Below are 25,921 nucleotides of genomic sequence, written 5' to 3'. Positions count from 1 at the left end.
CCAAGATGGCGTCCACAGTGACACTGCCTGCCCTCACAAGATGGCGTCCACAGTGCGCTGCCTGCCCTCGCAAGATGGCGTCCACAGTGACACTGCATGTCCTTACCAACATGGCGTCCACAGTGACACTGCATGTCCTTACCAACATGGCGTTCACAGTGACACTGCCTACTCCCTTCCCCGTGACGTCACTTCCGCATCCACCACGTGCTTCTCCGTCTCAAGGGCGCCATCTGCACACACAGACAGCTGGAGACTGACAAAGAGACAGACACGAGAGAGAGACAGACACGAGAGAGAGACAGACAGACAGAGACAGACACGAGAGAGAGACAGACACGAGAGAGAGACAGACAGACAGAGACAGACACGAGAGAGAGACAGAGACACTCACGAGAGAGACAGACAGAGACAGACAGACACGAGAGAGAGACAGACAGACAGAGACACACACGAGAGAGAGACAGACAGAGACAGACAGACACGAGAGAGAGACAGACAGAGACACACGAGAGAGACAGACAGAGACACACACGAGAGACGCGAGACAGAGACACACGAGACAGAGAGACAGACAGAGAGACACTCGCGCGATGTCTCTGAGCAAGGAGTCGAGGCGGAGGCTGTCTCGCGTGTTCCGCGTGACGCAGCTCGCGATCCGATGGGGATTCATCCCCACGGTCCTCTACCTGGGTCAGTACCTCCACACGCACCCCTAGCTACAAACACCCCTAGCTACAAACACCCCTAGCTACAAGCACCCCTAGCTACAAGCGCCCCTAGCTACACGCGCCCCTAGCTACAAGCACCCCTAGCTACACACACCCCTAGCTACACACACACCTAGCTACACACACACCTAGCTACACACACACCCCTAGGTAGCTACACACACCTAGCTACACACACACCTACACACACACCTAGCTACACACACACCCCTAGCTACACACACCCCTAGCTACACACACCTAGCTACACACACCCCTAGCTACACACACACCTACACACACACCTAGCTACACACACCCCTAGCAACACACCTAGCTACACACACACCTACACACACACCCCTAGCTACACACACCCCTAGCTACACACCTAGCTACACACACACCTAGCTAGCTACACCCACACCTAGCTACACACACCCCTAGCTGCACACACACTTACACACACCTACACACACACACCCCTAGCTACACGCACCCCTAGCTACACACACACCTACACACACCCCTAGCTAGCTACCTGTACACACCCCTAGCTAGCTACCTGTACACACCCCTAGCTAGCTACCTGTACACACCCCTAGCTAGCTACCTGTACACACCCCTAGCTAGCTACCTGTACACACCCCTAGCTAGCTACCACTACACACCCCTAGCTAGCTACCTGTACACACCCCTAGCTAGCTACCTGTACACACCCCTAGCTAGCTACCTGTACACACCCCTAGCTAGCTACCACTACACACCCCTAGCTAGCTACCACTACACACCCCTAGCTAGCTACCTGTACACACCCCTAGCTAGCTACCTGTACACACCCCTAGCTAGCTACCTGTACACACCCCTAGCTAGCTACCTGTACACACCCCTAGCTAGCTACCACTACACACCCCTAGCTAGCTACCACTACACACCCCTAGCTAGCTACCTGTACACACCCCTAGCTAGCTACCTGTACACACCCCTAGCTAGCTACCTGTACACACCCATAGCTAGCTACCTGTACACACCCCTAGCTAGCTACCTGTACACACCCCTAGCTAGCTACCTGTACACACCCCTAGCTAGCTACCACTACACACCCCTAGCTACCTGTACACACCCCTAGCTAGCTACCTGTACACACCCCTAGCTAGCTACCTGTACACGCCCCTAGCTAGCTACCTGTACACACCCCTAGCTAGCTACCTGTACACACCCCTAGCTAGCTACCTGTACACACCCCTAGCTAGCTACCTGTACACACCCCTAGCTAGCTACCACTACACACCCCTAGCTACCTGTACACACCCCTAGCTAGCTACCTGTACACACCCCTAGCTAGCTACCTGTACACACCCCTAGCTAGCTACCTGTACACACCCCTAGCTAGCTACCTGTACACACCCCTAGCTAGCTACCTGTACACACGCCTAGCTAGCTACCTGTACACATCCCTAGCTAGCTACCTGTACACACCCCTAGCTAGCTACCTGTACACACCCCTAGTTAGCTACCTGTACACACCCCTAGCTAGCTACCTGTACACACCCCTAGCTAGCTACCTGTATACACCCCTAGCTAGCTACCACTACACACCCCTAGCTAGCTACCTGTACACACCCCTAGCTAGCTACCTGTACACACCCCTAGCTAGCTACCACTACACACCCCTAGCTAGCTACCTGTACACACCCCTAGCTAGCTACCTGTACACACCCTTAGCTAGCTACCTGTACACACCCCGAGCTAGCTACCTGTACACACCCCTAGCTAGCTACCTGTACACACCCCTAGCTAGCTACCTGTACACACCCCTAGCTAGCTACCTGTACACACCCCTAGCTAGCTACCTGTACACACCCCTAGCTAGCTACCTGTACACACCCCTAGCTAGCTACCTGTACACACCCCTAGCTAGCTACCACTACACACCCCTAGCTAGCTACCTGTACACACCCCTAGCTAGCTACCTGTACACACCCCTAGCTAGCTACCACTACACACCCCTAGCTAGCTACCTGTACACACCCCTAGCTAGCTACCTGTACACACCCCTAGCTAGCTACCTGTACACACCCCGAGCTAGCTACCTGTACACACCCCTAGCTAGCTACCTGTACACACCCCTAGCTAGCTACCTGTACACACCCCTAGCTAGCTACCTGTACACACCCCTAGCTAGCTACCACTACACACCCCTAGCTACCTGTACACACCCCTAGCTAGCTACCTATACACACCCCTAGCTAGCTACCTGTACACACCCCTAGCTAGCTACCTGTACACACCCCTAGCTAGCTACCTGTACACACCCCTAGCTAGCTACCTGTATACACCCCTAGCTAGCTACCACTACACACCCCTAGCTAGCTACCTGTACACACCCCTAGCTAGCTACCACTACACACCCCTAGCTACCTGTACACACCCCTAGCTAGCTACCTATACACACCCCTAGCGAGCTACCTGTACACACCCCTAGCTAGCTACCTGTACACACCCCTAGCTAGCTACCTGTACACACCCCTAGCTAGCTACCTGTATACACCCCTAGCTAGCTACCACTACACACCCCTAGCTAGCTACCTGTACACACCCCTAGCTAGCTACCTGTACACACCCCTAGCTAGCTACCACTACACACCCCTAGCTAGCTACCTGTACACACCCCTAGCTAGCTACCTGTACACACCCCTAGCTAGCTACCTGTACACACCCCTAGCTAGCTACCTGTACACACCCCTAGCTAGCTACCTGTACACACCCCTAGCTAGCTACCTGTACACACCCCTAGCTAGCTACCTGTACACACCCCTAGCTAGCTACCTGTACACACCCCTAGCTAGCTACCTGTACACACCCCTAGCTAGCTACCACTACACACCCATAGCTAGCTACCTGTACACACCCCTAGCTAGCTACCACTACACACCCATAGCTAGCTACCTGTACACACCCCTAGCTAGCTACCTGTACACACCCCTAGCTAGCTACCTGTACACACCCCTAGCTAGCTACCTGTACACACCCCTAACTAGCTACCTGTACACACCCCTAGCTAGCTACCTGTACACACCCCTAGCTAGCTACCTGTACACACCCCTAGCTAGCTACCTGTACACACCCCTAGCTAGCTACCTGTACACACCCCTAGCTAGCTACCACTACACACCCATAGCTAGCTACCTGTACACACCCGTAGCTAGCTACCACTACACACCCATAGCTAGCTACCTGTACACACCCCTAGCTAGCTACCTGTACACACCCCTAGCTAGCTACCTGTACACACCCCTAGCTAGATACCACTACACACCCCTAGCTAGCTACCTGTACACACCCCTAGCTAGCTACCTGTACACACCCCTAGCTAGCTACCACTACACACCCCTAGCTAGCTACCTGTACACACCCCTAGCTAGCTACCTGTACACACCCCTAGCTAGCTACCTGTACACACCCCTAGCTAGCTACCTGTACACACCCCTAGCTAGCTACCTGTACACACCCCTAGCTAGCTACCTGTACACACCCCTAGCTAGCTACCACTACACACCCCTAGCTACCTGTACACACCCCTAGCTAGCTACCTATACACACCCCTAGCTAGCTACCTGTACACACCCCTAGCTAGCTACCTGTACACACCCCTAGCTAGCTACCTGTACACACCCCTAGCTAGCTACCTGTATACACCCCTAGCTAGCTACCACTACACACCCCTAGCTAGCTACCTGTACACACCCCTAGCTAGCTACCACTACACACCCCTAGCTACCTGTACACACCCCTAGCTAGCTACCTATACACACCCCTAGCTAGCTACCTGTACACACCCCTAGCTAGCTACCTGTACACACCCCTAGCTAGCTACCTGTACACACCCCTAGCTAGCTACCTGTATACACCCCTAGCTAGCTACCACTACACACCCCTAGCTAGCTACCTGTACACACCCCTAGCTAGCTACCACTACACACCCCTAGCTAGCTACCTGTACACACCCCTAGCTAGCTACCTGTACACACCCCTAGCTAGCTACCTGTACACACCCCTAGCTAGCTACCTGTACACACCCCTAGCTAGCTACCTGTACACACCCCTAGCTAGCTACCTGTACACACCCCTAGCTAGCTACCTGTACACACCCCTAGCTAGCTACCTGTACACACCCCTAGCTAGCTACCTGTACACACCCCTAGCTAGCTACCACTACACACCCATAGCTAGCTACCTGTACACACCCCTAGCTAGCTACCACTACACACCCATAGCTAGCTACCTGTACACACCCCTAGCTAGCTACCTGTACACACCCCTAGCTAGCTACCTGTACACACCCCTAGCTAGCTACCTGTACACACCCCTAGCTAACTACCTGTACACACCCCTAGCCAGCTATCTGTACACACCCCTAGCTAGCTACCTGTACACACCCCTAGCTAGCTACCTGTACACACCCCTAGCTAGCTACCTGTACACACCCCTAGCTAGCTACCTGTACACACCCCTAGCTAGCTACCTGTACACACCCCTAGCTAGCTACCTGTACACACCCCTAGCTAGCTACCTGTACACACCCCTAGCTAGCTACCTGTACACACCCCTAGCTAGCTACCACTACACACCCATAGCTAGCTACCTGTACACACCCCTAGCTAGCTACCTGTACACACCCCTAGCTAGCTACCTGTACACACCCCTAGCTAGCTACCTGTACACACCCCTAGCTAGCTACCTGTACACACCCCTAGCTAGCTACCTGTACACACCCCTAGCCAGCTATCTGTACACACCCCTAGCTAGCTACCTGTACACACCCCTAGCTAGCTACCTGTACACACCCCTAGCTAGCTACCTGTACACACCCCTAGCTAGCTACCTGTACACACCCCTAGCTAGCTACCTGTACACACCCCTAGCTAGCTACCTGTACACACCCCTAGCTAGCTACCTGTACACACCCCTAGCTAGCTACCTGTACACACCCCTAGCCAGCTATCTGTACACACCCCTAGCTAGCTACCTGTACACACCCCTAGCTAGCTACCTGTACACACCCCTAGCTAGCTACCTGTACACACCCCTAGCTAGCTACCTGTACACACCCCTAGCTAGCTACCTGTACACACCCCTGTGTCTGTGTCTCACTGTGTCTGTCTCACTGTGTCTCACTGTGTCTCACTGTGTCTGTGTCTCACTGTGTCTGTGTCTCCCCGTGTCTGTGTCTCACTGTGTCTGTGTCTCACTGTGTCTGTGTCCCACTGTGTCTCACTGTGTCTGTGTCTCACTGTGTCTGTGTCTCACTGTGTCTGTGTCTCACTGTGTCTCACTGTGTCTGTGTCTCCCCGTGTCTGTGTCTCACTATGTCTGTGTCTCACTGTGTCTCACTGTGTCTGTGTCTCACTGTGTCTGTGTCTCACTGTCTGTGTCTCACTGTGTCTCACTGTGTCTGTGTCTCACTGAGTCTGTCTCACTGTGTCTGTGTCTCACTGTGTGTCTCACTGTGTCTGTGTCTCACTGAGTCTGTCTCACTGTGTCTCACTGTGTCTCACTGTGTCTGTGTCTCACTGTGTCTGTGTCTCACTGTGTCTGTGTCTCACTGTGTCTGTGTCTCACTGTGTCTGTGTCTCACTGTGTCTGTGTCTCACTGTGTCTGTGTCTCACTGTGTCTGTGTCTCACTGTGTCTCACTGTGTCTGTGTCTCACTGTGTCTGTGTCTCACTGTGTCTGTGTCTCACTGTGTCTCACTGTGTCTGTGTCTCACTGTGTCTGTGTCTCACCGTGTCTGTGTCTCACTGTGTCTGTGTCTCACTGTGTCTGTGTCTCACTGTGTCTGTGTCTCACTGTGTCTGTGTCTCACTGTGTCTCACTGTGTCTCACTGTGTCTGTATCTCACTGTGTCTCACTGTGTCTGTGTCTCACTGTGTCTGTGTCTCACTGTGTGTCTCACTGTGTCTGTGTCTCACTGTGTGTCTCACTGTGTCTGTGTCTCACTGTGTCTCACTGTGTCTGTGTCTCACTGTGTCTCACTGTGTCTGTGTCTCACTGTGTCTCACTGTGTCTGTGTCTCACTGTGTCTCACTGTGTCTGTGTCTCACTGTGTGTCTCACTGTGTCTCACTGTGTCTCACTGTGTCTGTGTCTCACTGTGTCTCACTGTGTCTGTGTCTCACTGTGTCTGTGTCTCACTGTCTGTGTCTCACTGTGTCTGTGTCTCACTGTCTGTGTCTCACTGTGTCTGTCTCACTGTGTCTGTGTCTCACTGTGTCTGTGTCTCACTGTGTCTCACTGTGTCTGTGTCTCACTGTGTCTGTGTCTCACTGTGTCTGTCTCACTGTGTCTGTCTCACTGTGTCTGTGTCTCACTGTGTCTGTGTCTCACTGTCTGTGTCTCACTGTCTGTGTCTCACTGTGTCTGTGTCTCACTGTGTCTCACTGTGTCTGTGTCTCACTGTGTCTGTGTCTCACTGTGTCTCACTGTGTCTGTGTCTGTGTCTCACTGTGTCTGTGTCTCACTGTGTCTGTGTCTCACTGTGTCTCACTGTGTCTGTGTCTCACTGTGTCTGTGTCTCACTGTGTCTGTCTCACTGTGTCTGTCTCACTGTGTCTGTGTCTCACTGTGTCTGTGTCTCACTGTCTGTGTCTCACTGTCTGTGTCTCACTGTGTCTGTGTCTCACTGTGTCTCACTGTGTCTGTGTCTCACTGTGTCTGTGTCTCACTGTGTCTCACTGTGTCTGTGTCTCACTGTGTCTGTGTCTCCCCGTGTCTGTGTCTCACTGTGTCTGTGTCTCACTGTGTCTCACTGTGTCTGTCTCACTGTGTCTGTGTCTCACTGTGTCTGTGTCTCACTGTGTCTGTGTCTCACTGTGTCTGTGTCTCACTGTCTGTGTCTCACCGTGTCTGTGTCTCCCCGTGTCTGTGTCTCACTGTGTCTGTGTCTCACTGTGTCTGTCTCACTGTGTCTGTGTCTCACTGTGTCTGTGTCTCACTGTCTGTGTCTCACTGTGTCTGTCTCACTGTGTCTGTGTCTCACTCTGTCTGTGTCTCACTGTGTCTCACTGTGTCTGTGTCTCACTGTGTCTGTGTCTCGCTGTGTCTGTGTCTCACTGTGTCTGTGTCTCACTGTGTCTGTGTCTCCCCGTGTCTGTGTCTCACTGTGTCTGTGTCTCACTGTGTCTGTGTCTCCCCGTGTCTGTGTCTCACTGTCTGTGTCTCACTGTGTCTGTGTCTCACTGTGTCTGTGTCTCACTGTGTCTGTGTCTCACTGTGTCTGTGTCTCACTGTGTCTGTGTCTCACTGTGTCTGTCTCACTGTGTCTGTGTCTCACCGTGTGGTTTCCAGGCTTCAAGAAGGGAGCTGACCCAGGAATGCCGGAACCAACCCTCATGAGGTGAGATGGTTACCAGTTTTCGGTTACTGAAATCGTTCAGGCGTAGATTGAACAAATTACTCAACATTCTGTGGCTAGGAGATGTTGACTACCTCGCCAGGTCTACAGGAGGTCGTGGGTTCCATCCCGAACCCTGACATCACTGTGGCTAGGAGATATTGACTACCTCGCCTGGTCTACAGGAGGTCGTGGGTTAGACCCTGACATCACTGTGGCTAGATGTTGACTACCTCGCCTGGTCTACAGGAGGTCGTGGGTTAGATCCTGACCCTGAAACCACAGTGGCTAGGAGATGTTGACTACCTCGCCTGGTCTACAGGAGGTCGTGGGTTAGATCCTGACCCTGACACCACAGTGGCTAGGAGATGTTGACTACCTCGCCTGGTCTACAGGAGGTCGTGGGTTAGATCCTGACCTTTACACCACAGTGGCTAGGAGATGTTGACTACCTCGCCTGGTCTACAGGAGGTCGTGGGTTAGATCCTGACACCACAGTGGCTAGGAGATGTTGACTACCTCGCCTGGTCTACAGGAGGTCGTGGGTTAGACCCTGACCCTGACACCACAGTGGCTAGGAGATGTTGACTACCTCGCCTGGTCTACAGGAGGTCGTGGGTTAGATCCTGACACCACAGTGGCTAGGAGATGTTGACTACCTCGCCTGGTCTACAGGAGGTCGTGGGTTAGACCCTGACCCTGACACCACAGTGGCTAGGAGATGTTGACTACCTCGCCTGGTATACAGGAGGTCGTGGGTTAGATCCTGACACCACAGTGGCTAGGAGATGTTGACTACCTCGCCTGGTATACAGGAGGTCTTGGGTTCCATCCCGGACCCTGACAACGCCTGCTGCTGCTGCTGTATATTTGGAGTCCGCGTGTCTCCGTCTCTCTCCGTGTTTCTGTCACTGTGTCACTGTGTGTGTCACTGTGTTTATGGATCACCACAGTGGCCAGGAGATGTTACCACCTCGACTGGTCTACAGGAGGTCGCGCGTTTGATCTGGGGCCCTGTAGACCAGGCGAAGTAGTCAACATCTCCTAGCCACTGTGGTGTCAGGATCTAACCCACGACCTCCTGTAGACCAGGCGAGGTAGTCAACATCTCCTAGCCACTGTGGTGTCAGGATCTAACCCACGACCTCCTGTACACCAGGCGAGGTAGTCAACATCTCCTAGCCACTGTGGTGTCAGGATCTAACCCACGACCTCCTGTAGACCAGGCGAGGTAGTTAACATCTCCTAGCCACTGTGGTGTCAGGATCTAACCCACGACCTCCTGTAGACCAGGCGAGGTAGTCAACATCTCCTAGCCACTGTGGTGTCAGTCAGGATCTAACCCACGACCTCCTGTATACCAGGCGAGGTAGTCAACATCTCCACTGCGGTTCTAATCTCTGCCTCTGTGTTGCAGCTTGCTCTGGGCTTGACCACAGCCAATCGCAAGCCAGGACGCAGGCATCGGGCTACCGGACCAATCAGGAGCCCCCGAAGAAGACGCCCACAGCCAAGCAGCCAATTAGAATCCAGCCATTCCGCTTTTAGGGCCAACCGGATTGACCAATGGGAAGAGAGATGAGCCAGCCAATCGCAGGTCAGGGCAAAGAACGAGGCCTCCGAAACAGCCAATCGGATCGCAGATATTTATTCGGCCAATGAGAAGCCCAGCTTCCCTGTGCGCCGGCCAATCGGAGCCAAGGGCGCCCCCACGTTCCACCAATGGGACGTGTTTGGCGAGTGGACGGACATCCAATCGGAGCGAAGACAAACTCGCCAGCCATTCAGAGAGTGGATACATTAAGCGTTCCCATCTCTCCGTGATCCACCAACCCCCGCCCCCCATTCTCTATCCGCTGCTGCTGCCTGGCTCAATAAAAGTGGCGAATCGAGGTTCAGCGTCCGTCCGTCACTCAGCCTTGCCCTCACCACTGGCGCCATCGCCTTGTGTCAGTGTATGTGTACCTGTCAGTGTACCTGTGTGTCCGTATACCTGTGTATGTGTACCTGGCAAGGTCCCATCGGTGAGCTCCTCCGGCAGGCAAGGCTGCGATGGCTGGGTCATGTAGCCCGCATGCCCAGCCACCGCATGCCGAAACAGCTTTTGTTTGGCCGGATTGAGGGGGCAAAGCGGGCGCGGCATGGGCTAGAGAAGAGATGGAGTGATGTGGTACAGGAGGACGTGGAGCTGAGTGGACTTGCCGATGACTGGTACCAGCGGTGTCAAGATCGGCCTCTGTGGAGGAGGCTCGTGAAGGACGCTACTGGGCAGTTGGAGGCAGTCGCCCTCCAACAACAACGGAGGGCGGAGGAGCGACGCTCAGAACAACGAGCGGAGCGCCGGGTGGCTAAAGCACAGCAGGTTGGCACAGTAGGGGGCACAGGTGGTGCATCAGCCAGTCATCTCAATCAGTCGACCCTTGGCACCTGCTGGGTCTGACCCGTGACCTCCTGCCAGCGGGCGTTCGACACTTCACGTGGCCTCAAGGTGCACATAGCCTGGCACAAGCGTCGTGGTGACGTCACCGCCACTTAGTGGTGAATGGGCGCTTGTTGTGTGTGTGTGTCTGTGTGTCTGTGCCGTTTTGGCATTCATAGGGTGCTGGCTAACTGCACTTGCCCCTACAGCCTGCTAGAGGCTACCTGGGGGAGCTTTGTGGGTTCGTAATGGATGGTGTGGTGGTTGTGGTGGTTGTGGTGGTGCGATGGTGGTGTGGTGGTGGTGAGGTGAGGCAGACCTCCCATGACCAAACTCTTAAAACTTTAATGCAGAGTAACAACAACCGTCTACACAACCACCTACACCACCTACACCATCTACACCACCACCTACACCATCTACACCACCACCTACACCACCACCTACACCACCTACACCACCATCAGCGTAACACGGCAGTTTAAAATTTTAACAAACATGAACAGCTTCACCATCACAATCCTTACAAACATCCAAACATTACCATCACCTAAACAACACCATCCAAACATCATCGCCATCACCCAAACATCATCGCCATCACCCAAACATCACCATCACCAAAACATCACCATCACCCAAACATCATCACCATCACCCAAACATCGCCATCACCCAAACATCGCCATCACCCAAACATCATCACCATCACCCAAACATCACCATCACCCAAACATCACCATCACCCAAACATCACAATCACCCAAACAACATCGCCATCACCCAAACATCATTGCCATCACCCAAACATCACCATCACCCAAACATCGCCATCACCCAAACATCATCGCCATCACCCAAACATCATCGCCATCACCAAAACATCGCCATCACCAAAACATCGCCATCACCCAAACATCGCCATCACCCAAACATCACCATCACCCAAACATCACCATCACCCAAACATCATCACCATCACCCAAACATCATTGCCATCACCCAAACATCACTATCTCACTCTGAGTGAGTGAGTGTCTCTATGAGTGAGTGAGGGTCTCTATGAGTGAGTGAGTGTCCCTATGAGTGAGTGAGGGTCTCCATGAGTGAGGGTCTCTATGAGTGAGTGAGGGTCTCTATGAGTGAGTGAGTGTCTCTATGAGTGAGTGAGTGTCTCTATGAGTGAGTGTCTCTATGAGTGAGGGTCTCTATGAGTGAGTGAGTGTCTCTATGAGTGAGTGTCTCTATGAGTGAGTGAGGGTCTCTATGAGTGAGTGAGGGTCTCTATGAGTGAGTGAGTGTCTCTATGAGTGAGGGTCTCTATGAGTGAGTGAGTGTCTCTATGAGTGAGTGAGTGTCTCTATGAGTGAGTGTCTCTATGAGTGAGTGAGTGTCTCTATGAGTGAGTGAGGGTCTCTATGAGTGAGTGAGGGTCTCTATGAGTGAGTGAGGGTCTCTATGAGTGAGTGTCTCTATGAGTGAGTGAGTGTCTCTATGAGTGAGTGTCTCTATGAGTGAGTGAGTGTCTCTATGAGTGAGTGTCTCTATGAGTGAGTGTCTCTATGAGTGAGTGAGGGTCTCTATGATTGAGTGAGGGTCTCTATGAGTGAGTGAGTGTCTCTATGAGTGAGTGAGGGTCTCTATGAGTGAGTGAGGGTCTCTATGAGTGAGTGAGGGTCTCTGAGTGAGTGAGGGTCTCTATGAGTGAGTGAGTGTCTCTGAGTGAGTGAGTGTCTCTATGAGTGAGTGAGGGTCTCTATGAGTGAGTGAGGGTCTCTATGAGTGAGTGAGGGTCTCTATGAGTGAGTGAGGGTCTCCATGAGTGAGTGTCTCTATGAGTGAGGGTTTCTATGAGTGAGGGTCTCTATGAGTGAGTGAGTGTCTCTATGAGTGAATGAGTGTCTCTATGAGTGAGGGTCTCTATGAGTGAGTGTCTCTATGAGTGAGTGAGTGTCTCTATGAGTGAGTGAGGGTCTCTATGAGTGAGTGAGGGTCTCTATGAGTGAGTGAGGGTCTCTATGAGTGAGTGAGGGTCTCTATGAGTGAGTGAGGGTCTCTATGAGTGAGTGAGGGTCTCTATGAGTGAGTGAGGGTCTCTATGAGTGAGTGAGGGTCTCTATGAGTGAGGGTCTCTATATGAGTGAGTGAGTGTCTCTATGAGTGATTGAGGGTCTCTATGAGTGATTGAGGGTCTCTATGAGTGAGTGAGGGTCTCTATGAGTGAGTGAGGGTCTCCATGAGTGAGTGTCTCTATGAGTGAGGGTTTCTATGAGTGAGGGTCTCTGAGTGAGTGAGTGTCTCTATGTTTGAGTGAGGGTCTCTATGAGTGAGTGTCTCTATGAGTGAGGGTCTCTATGAGTGAGTGAGTGTCTCTATGAGTGAGTGAGGGTCTCTATGAGTGAGTGAGTGTCTCTATGAGTGAGGGTCTCTATGAGTGAGGGTCTCTATGAGTGAGTGAGTGTCTCTATGAGTGAGTGAGGGTCTCTGTGAGTGAGGGTCTCTATGAGTGAGGGTCTCTATGAGTGAGGGTCTCTATGTTGAGTGAGGTCCTCTATGAGTGAGGGTCTCTATGAGTGAGTGTCTCTATGAGTGAGTGAGTGTCTCTATGATTGAGTGAGGGTCTCTATGAGTGAGTGAGGGTCTCTATGAGTGAGTGAGGATCTCTATGAGTGAGGGTCTCTATGAGTGAGTGAGGGTCTCTATGAGTGAGTGAGTGTCTCTATGAGTGAGTGAGTGTCTCTATGAGTGAGTGAGGGTCTCTATGAGTGAGTGAGGGTCTCTATGAGTGAGGGTCTCTATGAGTGAGTGAGTGTCTCTATGAGTGAGTGAGGGTCTCTATGAGTGAGTGAGGGTCTCTATGAGTGAGTGAGTGTCTCTATGAGTGAGTGTCTCTATGAGTGAGTGAGTGTCTCTATGAGTGAGTGAGTGTCTCTATGAGTGAGTGAGTGTCTCTATGAGTGAGTGAGTGTCTCTATGAGTGAGGGTCTCTATGAGTGAGTGAGTGTCTCTATGAGTGAGTGTCTCTATGAGTGAGTGAGTGTCTCTATGAGTGAGTGAGGGTCTCTATGAGTGAGTGAGGGTCTCTATGAGTGAGTGAGGGTCTCTATGAGTGAGTGAGTGTCTCTATGAGTGAGTGTCTCTATGAGTGAGTGAGTGTCTCTATGAGTGAGTGAGTGTCTCTATGAGTGAGTGAGTGTCTCTATGAGTGAGGGTCTCTATGAGTGAGTGAGGGTCTCCATGAGTGAGTGTCTCTATGAGTGAGGGTTTCTATGAGTGAGGGTCTCTGAGTGAGTGAGTGTCTCTATGTTTGAGTGAGGGTCTCTATGAGTGAGTGTCTCTATGAGTGAGGGTCTCTATGAGTGAGTGAGTGTCTCTATGAGTGAGTGAGGGTCTCTATGAGTGAGTGAGTGTCTCTATGAGTGAGGGTCTCTATGAGTGAGGGTCTCTATGAGTGAGTGAGTGTCTCTATGAGTGAGTGAGGGTCTCTGTGAGTGAGGGTCTCTATGAGTGAGGGTCTCTATGAGTGAGGGTCTCTATGTTGAGTGAGGTCCTCTATGAGTGAGGGTCTCTATGAGTGAGTGTCTCTATGAGTGAGTGAGTGTCTCTATGATTGAGTGAGGGTCTCTATGAGTGAGTGAGGGTCTCTATGAGTGAGTGAGGATCTCTATGAGTGAGGGTCTCTATGAGTGAGTGAGGGTCTCTATGAGTGAGTGAGTGTCTCTATGAGTGAGTGAGTGTCTCTATGAGTGAGTGAGGGTCTCTATGAGTGAGTGAGGGTCTCTATGAGTGAGGGTCTCTATGAGTGAGTGAGTGTCTCTATGAGTGAGTGAGGGTCTCTATGAGTGAGTGAGGGTCTCTATGAGTGAGTGAGTGTCTCTATGAGTGAGTGTCTCTATGAGTGAGTGAGTGTCTCTATGAGTGAGTGAGTGTCTCTATGAGTGAGTGAGTGTCTCTATGAGTGAGTGAGTGTCTCTATGAGTGAGGGTCTCTATGAGTGAGTGAGTGTCTCTATGAGTGCGTGAGTGTCTCTATGAGTGAGTGTCTCTATGAGTGAGTGAGGGTCTCTATGAGTGAGTGAGGGTCTCTATGAGTGAGTGAGTGTCTCTATGAGTGAGTGTCTCTATGAGTGAGTGAGTGTCTCTATGAGTGAGTGAGTGTCTCTATGAGTGAGTGAGTGTCTCTATGAGTGAGTGAGGGTCTCTATGAGTGAGTGAGTGTCTCTATGAGTGCGTGAGTGTCTCTATGAGTGAGTGTCTCTATGAGTGAGTGAGGGTCTCTATGAGTGAGTGAGGGTCTCTATGAGTGAGTGAGGGTCTCTATGAGTGAGGGTCTCTATGAGTGAGTGAGTGTCTCTATGAGTGAGGGTCTCTATGAGTGAGTGTCTCTATGAGTGAGTGAGTGTCTCTATGAGTGAGTGAGTGTCTCTATGAGTGAGTGAGGGTCTCTATGAGTGAGTGAGTGTCTCCATGAGTGAGTGAGGGTCTCTATGAGTGAGTGAGGGTCTCTATGAGTGAGTGAGGGTCTCTATGAGTGAGTGAGTGTCTCTATGAGTGAGTGAGTGTCTCTATGAGTGAGTGAGGGTCTCTATGAGTGAGTGAGTGTCTCTATGAGTGAGTGAGTGTCTCTATGAGTGAGTGAGTGTCTCTATGAGTGAGTGAGGGTCTCTATGAGTGAGTGAGGGTCTCTATGAGTGAATGAGTGTCTCTATGAGTGAGGGTCTCTATGAGTGAGTGTCTCTATGAGTGAGGGTCTCTATGAGTGAGTGAGTGTCTCTATGAGTGAGGGTCTCTATGAGTGAGTGTCTCTATGAGTGAGTGAGTGTCTCTATGAGTGAGTGAGTGTCTCTATGAGTGAGTGAGGGTCTCTATGAGTGAGTGAGGGTCTCTATGAGTGAGTGAGGGTCTCTATGAGTGAGTGAGGGTCTCTATGAGTGAATGAGTGTCTCTATGAGTGAGGGTCTCTATGAGTGAGTGAGGGTCTCTATGAGTGAGTGTCTCTATGAGTGAGTGAGTGTCTCTATGAGTGAGTGAGGGTCTCTATGAGTGAGTGAGGGTCTCTATGAGTGAGTGAGTGTCTCTATGAGTGAGTGAGTGTCTCTATGAGTGAGTGAGGGTCTCTAAGAGTGAGTGAGTGTCTCTATGAGTGAGTGAGGGTCTCTATGAGTGAGTGAGGGTCTCTATGAGTGAGTGAGTGTCTCTATGAGTGAGTGACTCTATGAGTGAGTGAGGGTCTCTATGAGTGAGTGAGTGTCTCTATGAGTGAGGGTCTCTATGAGTGAGTGAGGGTCTCTATGAGTGAGTGAGTGTCTCTATGAGTGAGTGAGGGTCTCTATGAGTGAGTGAGGGTCTCTATGAGTGAGTGTCTCTATGAGTGAGTGAGGGTCTCTATGAGTGAGTGAGGGTCTCTATGAGTGAGTGAGGGTCTCTATGAGTGAGTGAGGGTCTCTATGAGTGAGTGAGGGTCTCTGAGTGAGGGTCTCTATGAGTGAGGGTCTATATATGAGTGAGTGAGTGTCTCTATGAGTGATTGAGGGTCTCTATGAGTGAGTGAGGGTCTCTATGAGTGAGTGAGGGTCTCCATGAGTGAGTGTCTCTATGAGTGAGGGTTTCTATGAGTGAGGGTCTCTGAGTGAGTGAGTGTCTCTATGTTTGAGTGAGGGTCTCTATGAGTGAGTGTCTCTATGAGTGAGGGTCTCTATGAGTGAGTGAGTGTCTCTATGAGTGAGTGAGGGTCTCTATGAGTGAGTGAGTGTCTCTATGAGTGAGGGTCTCTATGAGTGAGGGTCTCTATGAGTGAGTGAGTGTCTCTATGAGTGAGTGAGGGTCTCTGTGAGTGAGGGTCTCTATGAGTGAGGGTCTCTATGAGTGAGGGTCTCTATGTTGAGTGAGGTCCTCTATGAGTGAGGGTCTCTATGAGTGAGTGTCTCTATGAGTGAGTGAGTGTCTCTATGATTGAGTGAGGGTCTCTATGAGTGAGTGAAGGTCTCTATGAGTGAGTGAGGATCTCTATGAGTGAGGGTCTCTATGAGTGAGTGAGGGTCTCTATGAGTGAGTGAGTGTCTCTATGAGTGAGTGAGTGTCTCTATGAGTGAGTGAGGGTCTCTATGAGTGAGTGAGGGTCTCTATGAGTGAGGGTCTCTATGAGTGAGTGAGTGTCTCTATGAGTGAGTGAGGGTCTCTATGAGTGAGTGAGGGTCTCTATGAGTGAGTGAGTGTCTCTATGAGTGAGTGTCTCTATGAGTGAGTGAGTGTCTCTATGAGTGAGTGAGTGTCTCTATGAGTGAGTGAGTGTCTCTATGAGTGAGTGAGTGTCTCTATGAGTGAGGGTCTCTATGAGTGAGTGAGTGTCTCTATGAGTGCGTGAGTGTCTCTATGAGTGAGTGTCTCTATGAGTGAGTGAGTGTCTCTATGAGTGAGTGAGGGTCTCTATGAGTGAGTGAGGGTCTCTATGAGTGAGTGAGTGTCTCTATGAGTGAGTGTCTCTATGAGTGAGTGAGTGTCTCTATGAGTGAGTGAGTGTCTCTATGAGTGAGTGAGTGTCTCTATGAGTGAGGGTCTCTATGAGTGAGTGAGGGTCTCCACGAGTGAGTGTCTCTATGAGTGAGGGTTTCTATGAGTGAGGGTCTCTGAGTGAGTGAGTGTCTCTATGTTTGAGTGAGGGTCTCTATGAGTGAGTGTCTCTATGAGTGAGGGTCTCTATGAGTGAGTGAGTGTCTCTATGAGTGAGTGAGGGTCTCTATGAGTGAGTGAGTGTCTCTATGAGTGAGGGTCTCTATGAGTGAGGGTCTCTATGAGTGAGTGAGTGTCTCTATGAGTGAGTGAGGGTCTCTGTGAGTGAGGGTCTCTATGAGTGAGGGTCTCTATGAGTGAGGGTCTCTATGTTGAGTGAGGTCCTCTATGAGTGAGGGTCTCTATGAGTGAGTGTCTCTATGAGTGAGTGAGTGTCTCTATGATTGAGTGAGGGTCTCTATGAGTGAGTGAGGGTCTCTATGAGTGAGTGAGGATCTCTATGAGTGAGGGTCTCTATGAGTGAGTGAGGGTCTCTATGAGTGAGTGAGTGTCTCTATGAGTGAGTGAGTGTCTCTATGAGTGAGTGAGGGTCTCTATGAGTGAGTGAGGGTCTCTATGAGTGAGTGAGGGTCTCTATGAGTGAGTGAGTGTCTCTATGAGTGAGTGAGGGTCTCTATGAGTGAGTGAGGGTCTCTATGAGTGAGTGAGTGTCTCTATGAGTGAGTGTCTCTATGAGTGAGTGAGTGTCTCTATGAGTGAGTGAGTGTCTCTATGAGTGAGTGAGTGTCTCTATGAGTGAGTGAGTGTCTCTATGAGTGAGTGAGTGTCTCTATGAGTGAGGGTCTCTATGAGTGAGTGAGTGTCTCTATGAGTGCGTGAGTGTCTCTATGAGTGAGTGTCTCTATGAGTGAGTGAGTGTCTCTATGAGTGAGTGAGGGTCTCTATGAGTGAGTGAGGGTCTCTATGAGTGAGTGAGTGTCTCTATGAGTGAGTGTCTCTATGAGTGAGTGAGTGTCTCTATGAGTGAGTGAGTGTCTCTATGAGTGAGTGAGTGTCTCTATGAGTGAGTGAGTGTCTCTATGAGTGAGGGTCTCTATGAGTGAGTGAGTGTCTCTATGAGTGCGTGAGTGTCTCTATGAGTGAGTGTCTCTATGAGTGAGTGAGGGTCTCTATGAGTGAGTGAGGGTCTCTATGAGTGAGTGAGGGTCTCTATGAGTGAGGGTCTCTATGAGTGAGTGAGTGTCTCTATGAGTGAGGGTCTCTATGAGTGAGTGTCTCTATGAGTGAGTGAGTGTCTCTATGAGTGAGTGAGTGTCTCTATGAGTGAGTGAGGGTCTCTATGAGTGAGTGAGTGTCTCCATGAGTGAGTGAGGGTCTCTATGAGTGAGTGAGGGTCTCTATGAGTGAGTGAGGGTCTCTATGAGTGAGTGAGTGTCTCTATGAGTGAGTGAGTGTCTCTATGAGTGAGTGAGGGTCTCTATGAGTGAGTGAGTGTCTCTATGAGTGAGTGAGTGTCTCTATGAGTGAGTGAGTGTCTCTATGAGTGAGTGAGGGTCTCTATGAGTGAGTGAGGGTCTCTATGAGTGAATGAGTGTCTCTATGAGTGAGGGTCTCTATGAGTGAGTGTCTCTATGAGTGAGGGTCTCTATGAGTGAGTGAGTGTCTCTATGAGTGAGGGTCTCTATGAGTGAGTGTCTCTATGAGTGAGTGAGTGTCTCTATGAGTGAGTGAGTGTCTCTATGAGTGAGTGAGGGTCTCTATGAGTGAGTGAGGGTCTCTATGAGTGAGTGAGGGTCTCTATGAGTGAGTGAGGGTCTCTATGAGTGAATGAGTGTCTCTATGAGTGAGGGTCTCTATGAGTGAGTGAGTGTCTCTATGAGTGAGTGAGTGTCTCTATGAGTGAGTGAGGGTCTCTATGAGTGAGTGAGGGTCTCTATGAGTGAGTGAGGGTCTCTATGAGTGAGTGTCTCTATGAGTGAGTGAGTGTCTCTATGAGTGAGTGAGGGTCTCTATGAGTGAGTGAGGGTCTCTATGAGTGAGTGAGTGTCTCTATGAGTGAGTGAGTGTCTCTATGAGTGAGTGAGGGTCTCTAAGAGTGAGTGAGTGTCTCTATGAGTGAGTGAGGGTCTCTATGAGTGAGTGAGGGTCTCTATGAGTGAGTGAGTGTCTCTATGAGTGAGTGACTCTATGAGTGAGTGAGGGTCTCTATGAGTGAGTGAGTGTCTCTATGAGTGAGGGTCTCTATGAGTGAGTGAGGGTCTCTATGAGTGAGTGAGTGTCTCTATGAGTGAGTGAGGGTCTCTATGAGTGAGTGAGGGTCTCTATGAGTGAGTGTCTCTATGAGTGAGTGAGGGTCTCTATGAGTGAGTGAGGGTCTCTATGAGTGAGTGAGGGTCTCTATGAGTGAGTGAGGGTCTCTGAGTGAGGGTCTCTATGAGTGAGGGTCTCTATATGAGTGAGTGAGTGTCTCTATGAGTGATTGAGGGTCTCTGTGAGTGAGGGTCTCTATGAGTGAGGGTCTCTATGTTGAGTGAGGTCCTCTATGAGTGAGGGTCTCTATGAGTGAGTGTCTCTATGAGTGAGTGAGTGTCTCTATGAGTGAGTGAGGGTCTCTATGAGTGAGGGTCTCTATGAGTGAGTGAGGGTCTCTATGAGTGAGTGTCTCTATGAGTGAGTGAGGGTCTCTATGAGTGAGTGAGGGTCTCTATGAGTGAGTGTCTCTATGAGTGAGTGAGGGTCTCTATGAGTGAGTGAGGGTCTCTATGAGTGAGGGTCTCTATGAGTGAGTGAGTGTCTCTATGAGTGAGTGAGGGTCTCTATGATTGAGTGAGGGTCTCTATGAGTGAGTGAGGGTCTCCATGAGTGAGTGAGGGTCTCTATGAGTGAGTGAGGGTCTCTATGAGTGAGTGAGGGTCTCTATGAGTGAGTGAGGGTCTCTATGAGTGAGTGTCTCTATGAGTGAGTGAGGGTCTCTATGAGTGAGTGAGGGTCTCTATGAGTGAGTGAGGGTCTCCATGAGTGAGTGAGTGTCTCTATGAGTGAGTGAGTGTCTCTATGAGTGAGTGAGGGTCTCTATGAGTGAGTGAGGGTCTCTATGAGTGAGTGAGGGTCTCTATGAGTGAGTGAGGGTCTCTATGAGTGAGTGAGGGTCTCTATGAGTGAGTGAGGGTCTCTATGAGTGAGTGAGGGTCTCTATGAGTGAGTGAGGGTCTCTGAGTAAGGGTCTCTATGAGTGAGGGTCTCTATATGAGTGAGTGAGTGTCTCTATGAGTGATTGAGGGTCTCTATGAGTGAGTGAGGGTCTCTATGAGTGAGTGAGGGTCTCCATGAGTGAGTGTCTCTATGAGTGAGGGTTTCTATGAGTGAGGGTCTCTATGAGTGAGTGAGTGTCTCTATGTTTGAGTGAGGGTCTCTATGAGTGAGTGAGTGTCTCTATGAGTGAGTGAGGGTCTCTGTGAGTGAGGGTCTCTATGAGTGAGGGTCTCTATGAGTGAGGGTCTCTATGTTGAGTGAGGTCCTCTATGAGTGAGGGTCTCTATGAGTGAGTGTCTCTATGAGTGAGTGAGTGAGTGTCTCTATGAGTGAGTGAGGGTCTCTATGAGTGAGTGAGGGTCTCTATGAGTGAGTGAGGGTCTCTTGAGTGAGTGAGTGTCTCTATGAGTGAGTGTCTCTATGAGTGAGTGAGTGTCTCTGAGTGAGTGAGTGTCTCTATGAGTGAGTGAGGGTCTCTATGAGTGAGTGAGTGTCTCTATGAGTGAGGGTCTCTATGAGTGAGTGAGGGTCTCTATGAGTGAGTGAGTGTCTCTATGAGTGAGTGAGTGTCTCTATGAGTGAGGGTCTCTATGAGTGAGTGAGTGTCTCTATGAGTGAGGGTCTCCATGAGTGAGTGAGTGTCTCTATGAGTGAGTGAGTGTCTCTATGAGTGAGTGAGGGTCTCTATGAGTGAGTGAGGGTCTCTATGAGTGAGTGAGGGTCTCTATGAGTGAGTGAGGGTCTCTATGAGTGAGTGAGTGTCTCTATGAGTGAGGGTCTCCATGAGTGAGTGAGTGTCTCTATGAGTGAGTGAGTGTCTCTATGAGTGAGTGAGGGTCTCTATGAGTGAGTGAGGGTCTCTATGAGTGAGTGAGGGTCTCTATGAGTGAGTGAGGGTCTCTATGAGTGAGTGAGGTTCTCTATGAGTGAGTGAGGGTCTCTGAGTGAGGGTCTCTATGAGTGAGGGTCTCTATATGAGTGAGTGAGTGTCTCTATGAGTGATTGAGGGTCTCTATGAGTGAGTGAGGGTCTCTATGAGTGAGTGAGGGTCTCCATGAGTGAGTGTCTCTATGAGTGAGGGTTTCTATGAGTGAGGGTCTCTATGAGTGAGTGAGTGTCTCTATGTTTGAGTGAGGGTCTCTATGAGTGAGTGAGTGTCTCTATGAGTGAGTGAGGGTCTCTGTGAGTGAGGGTCTCTATGAGTGAGGGTCTCTATGTTGAGTGAGGTCCTCTATGAGTGAGGGTCTCTATGAGTGAGTGTCTCTATGAGTGAGTGAGTGTCTCTATGAGTGAGTGAGGGTCTCTATGAGTGAGTGTCTCTATGAGTGAGTGAGGGTCTCTATGAGTGAGTGAGGGTCTCTATGAGTGAGTGTCTCTATGAGTGAGTGAGGGTCTCTATGAGTGAGTGAGGGTCTCTATGAGTGAGGGTCTCTATGAGTGAGTGAGTGTCTCTATGAGTGAGTGAGGGTCTCTATGATTGAGTGAGGGTCTCTATGAGTGAGTGAGGGTCTCCATGAGTGAGTGAGGGTCTCTATGAGTGAGTGAGGGTCTCTATGAGTGAGTGAGGGTCTCTAATAGTGAGTGAGGGTCTCTATGAGTGAGTGAGGGTCTCTATGAGTGAGTGTCTCTATGAGTGAGTGAGGGTCTCTATGAGTGAGTGAGGGTCTCTATGAGTGAATGAGGGTCTCTATGAGTGAGGGTCTCTATGAGTGAGTGAGGGTCTCTATGAGTGAGTGAGGGTCTCTATGAGTGAGTGAGGGTCTCTATGAGTGAGTGAGGGTCTCTATGAGTGAGTGAGGGTCTCTATGAGTGAGTGAGGGTCTCTATGAGTGAGTGAGGGTCTCCATGAGTGAGTGAGGGTCTCTATGAGTGAGTGAGGGTCTCTATGAGTGAGGGTCTCCATGAGTGAATGAGGGTCTCTATGAGTGAGTGTCTCTATGAGTGAGGGTCTCTATGAGTGAGTGAGTGTCTCTATGAGTGAGTGAGTGTCTCTATGAGTGAGTGAGTGTCTCTATGAGTGAGTGAGTGTCTCTATGAGTGAGTGAGGGTCTCTATGAGTGAGTGAGGGTCTCTATGAGTGAGTGAGGGTCTCTATGAGTGAGTGAGGGTCTCTATGAGTGAGGGTCTCTATGAGTGAGTGAGGGTCTCTATGAGTGAGTGAGGGTCTCTATGAGTGAGTGAGCGTCTCTATGAGTGAGGGTCTCTATGAGTGAGTGAGTGTCTCTATGAGTGAGTGAGGGTCTCTATGAGTGAGTGAGGGTCTCTATGAGTGAGTGAGTGTCTCTATGAGTGAGTGAGGGTCTCTATGAGTGAGTGAGGGTCTCTATGAGTGAGTGAGTGTCTCTATGAGTGAGGGTCTCTATGAGTGAGTGAGTGTCTCTATGAGTGAGTGAGGGTCTCTATGAGTGAGTGAGGGTCTCTATGAGTGAGTGAGGGTCTCTATGAGTGAGGGTCTCTATGAGTGAGTGAGGGTCTCTATGAGTGAGTGAGGGTCTCTATGAGTGAGTGAGGGTCTCCATGAGTGAGTGAGGGTCTCTATGAGTGAGTGAGGGTCTCTATGAGTGAGTGAGGGTCTCTATGAGTGAGTGAGGGTCTCTATGAGTGAGTGAGTGTCTCTATGAGTGAGTGTCTCTATGAGTGAGTGAGGGTCTCCATGAGTGACTGAGGGTCTCTATGAGTGAGTGAGTGTCTCTATGAGTGAGTGTCTCTATGAGTGAGTGTCTCTATGAGTGAGTGAGGGTCTCCATGAGTGAGTGAGGGTCTCCATGAGTGAGTGAGGGTCTCTATGAGTGAGTGAGGGTCTCCATGAGTGACTGAGGGTCTCTATGAGTGAGTGAGTGTCTCTATGAGTGAGTGTCTCTATGAGTGAGTGAGTGTCTCTATGAGTGAGTGAGTGTCTCTATGAGTGAGTGAGGGTCTCTATGAGTGAGTGAGGGTCTCTATGAGTGAGTGAGGGTCTCTATGAGTGAGTGAGGGTCTCTATGAGTGAGTGAGGGTCTCTATGAGTGAGTGAGGGTCTCTATGAGTGAGTGAGGGTCTCTATGAGTGAGTGAGGGTCTCTATGAGTGAGTGAGGTTCTCTATGAGTGAGTGAGGGTCTCTGAGTGAGGGTCTCTATGAGTGAGGGTCTCTATATGAGTGAGTGAGTGTCTCTATGAGTGATTGAGGGTCTCTATGAGTGAGTGAGGGTCTCTATGAGTGAGTGAGGGTCTCCATGAGTGAGTGTCTCTATGAGTGAGGGTTTCTATGAGTGAGGGTCTCTATGAGTGAGTGAGTGTCTCTATGTTTGAGTGAGGGTCTCTATGAGTGAGTGAGTGTCTCTATGAGTGAGTGAGGGTCTCTGTGAGTGAGGGTCTCTATGAGTGAGGGTCTCTATGTTGAGTGAGGTCCTCTATGAGTGAGGGTCTCTATGAGTGAGTGTCTCTATGAGTGAGTGAGTGTCTCTATGAGTGAGTGAGGGTCTCTATGAGTGAGTGTCTCTATGAGTGAGTGAGGGTCTCTATGAGTGAGTGAGGGTCTCTATGAGTGAGTGTCTCTATGAGTGAGTGAGGGTCTCTATGAGTGAGTGAGGGTCTCTATGAGTGAGGGTCTCTATGAGTGAGTGAGTGTCTCTATGAGTGAGTGAGGGTCTCTATGATTGAGTGAGGGTCTCTATGAGTGAGTGAGGGTCTCCATGAGTGAGTGAGGGTCTCTATGAGTGAGTGAGGGTCTCTATGAGTGAGTGAGGGTCTCTATGAGTGAGTGAGGGTCTCTATGAGTGAGTGAGGGTCTCTATGAGTGAGGGTCTCTATGAGTGAGTGAGGGTCTCTATGAGTGAATGAGGGTCTCTATGAGTGAGGGTCTCTATGAGTGAGTGAGGGTCTCTATGAGTGAGTGAGGGTCTCTATGAGTGAGTGAGGGTCTCTATGAGTGAGTGAGGGTCTCTATGAGTGAGTGAGGGTCTCTATGAGTGAGTGAGGGTCTCTATGAGTGAGTGAGGGTCTCCATGAGTGAGTGAGGGTCTCTATGAGTGAGTGAGGGTCTCTATGAGTGAGGGTCTCCATGAGTGAATGAGGGTCTCTATGAGTGAGTGTCTCTATGAGTGAGGGTCTCTATGAGTGAGTGAGGGTCTCTATGAGTGAGTGAGTGTCTCTATGAGTGAGTGAGTGTCTCTATGAGTGAGTGAGTGTCTCTATGAGTGAGTGAGGGTCTCTATGAGTGAGTGAGGGTCTCTATGAGTGAGTGAGGGTCTCTATGAGTGAGTGAGGGTCTCTATGAGTGAGGGTCTCTATGAGTGAGTGAGGGTCTCTATGAGTGAGTGAGGGTCTCTATGAGTGAGTGAGCGTCTCTATGAGTGAGGGTCTCTATGAGTGAGTGAGTGTCTCTATGAGTGAGTGAGGGTCTCTATGAGTGAGTGAGGGTCTCTATGAGTGAGTGAGTGTCTCTATGAGTGAGGGTCTCTATGAGTGAGTGAGTGTCTCTATGAGTGAGTGAGGGTCTCTATGAGTGAGTGAGGGTCTCTATGAGTGAGTGAGGGTCTCTATGAGTGAGGGTCTCTATGAGTGAGTGAGGGTCTCTATGAGTGAGTGAGGGTCTCTATGAGTGAGTGAGGGTCTCCATGAGTGAGTGAGGGTCTCTATGAGTGAGTGAGGGTCTCTATGAGTGAGTGAGGGTCTCTATGAGTGAGTGAGGGTCTCTATGAGTGAGTGAGTGTCTCTATGAGTGAGTGTCTCTATGAGTGAGTGAGGGTCTCCATGAGTGACTGAGGGTCTCTATGAGTGAGTGAGTGTCTCTATGAGTGAGTGTCTCTATGAGTGAGTGTCTCTATGAGTGAGTGAGGGTCTCCATGAGTGAGTGAGGGTCTCCATGAGTGAGTGAGGGTCTCTATGAGTGAGTGAGGGTCTCCATGAGTGACTGAGGGTCTCTATGAGTGAGTGAGTGTCTCTATGAGTGAGTGTCTCTATGAGTGAGTGTCTCTATGAGTGAGGGTCTCTATGAGTGAGTGAGGGTCTCTATGAGTGAGTGAGGGTCTCTATGAGTGAGTGAGGGTCTCTATGAGTGAGGGTCTCTATGAGTGAGTGAGGGTCTCTATGAGTGAGTGTCTCTATGAGTGAGTGAGGGTCTCTATGAGTGAGTGAGGGTCTCTATGAGTGAATGAGCCAGTCGATGGGAGGCAGACGCTGAGCCTGCAGGATGCTGTTTGTCCGTGAGAAGTGACCACAGCCCAGGAATCCACGGTGGGCAGACAGAGGGGATGGGTGTGGCGCTGTGAGCACGTGGTGGAGACTCTGCAGACACACAGAGACACACAGAGACACGCAGACATGAGACACAGAGACAGACACAGACACACAGAGACACACACACAGAGACAGACACACACACAGACACACAGAGACAGACACACAGACACACACACAGATACACAGACATGAGACACAGAAACAGACACAGAGACAGACACACAGATATGAGACACAGACACACAGACATGAGACACACAGACATGAGACACAGAGACAGACACACAGAGACAGACAGAGACACAGACACACAGAGACAGACACACAGAGACACACAGAGATACACAGCGATACACAGAGACACACACACAGACACACATAGAGACACACATAGAGACACACATAGAGACACACACAG

At 50.6% G+C, this 25,921-nt stretch overlaps 1 protein-coding gene and 1 long non-coding RNA gene across 3 annotated transcripts in view; one reads left to right on the top strand and one right to left on the bottom strand.

Moving 5' to 3' along the window:
* Window positions 1–199: 199 nt before the first annotated feature.
* Window positions 200–9,994, top strand: LOC142923256 (uncharacterized). Its single transcript, XR_012940646.1, has 3 exons — window positions 200–693; window positions 8,057–8,105; window positions 9,520–9,994. It is a non-coding gene; the product is annotated as an uncharacterized LOC142923256 (long non-coding RNA).
* An 852-nt stretch (window positions 9,995–10,846) lies between these two features.
* LOC116958111 (uncharacterized) overlaps window positions 10,847–25,921 on the bottom strand; it is a 348,130-nt gene continuing 333,055 nt past the window's right edge. For both annotated transcript variants that reach the window (XM_076064271.1, XM_076064270.1), the window contains one exon: window positions 10,847–25,548. In XM_076064271.1, the coding sequence (XP_075920386.1) occupies window positions 25,405–25,548 (144 nt within the window). In that variant the 3' untranslated portion in view covers window positions 10,847–25,404. The remainder of the gene's footprint in view (window positions 25,549–25,921) is intronic.

This window comes from Petromyzon marinus, unplaced genomic scaffold (assembly GCF_048934315.1).
Source record: "Petromyzon marinus isolate PM22_M1 ecotype Great Lakes invasive population unplaced genomic scaffold, UKy_Petmar_22M1.pri1.0 PM_Scaffold_37, whole genome shotgun sequence".
Lineage (NCBI taxonomy): Eukaryota > Metazoa > Chordata > Hyperoartia > Petromyzontiformes > Petromyzontidae > Petromyzon > Petromyzon marinus.
Note: the sequence above shows the minus strand (reverse complement) of the source record. Positions and strands in the feature narration are given on the sequence as shown.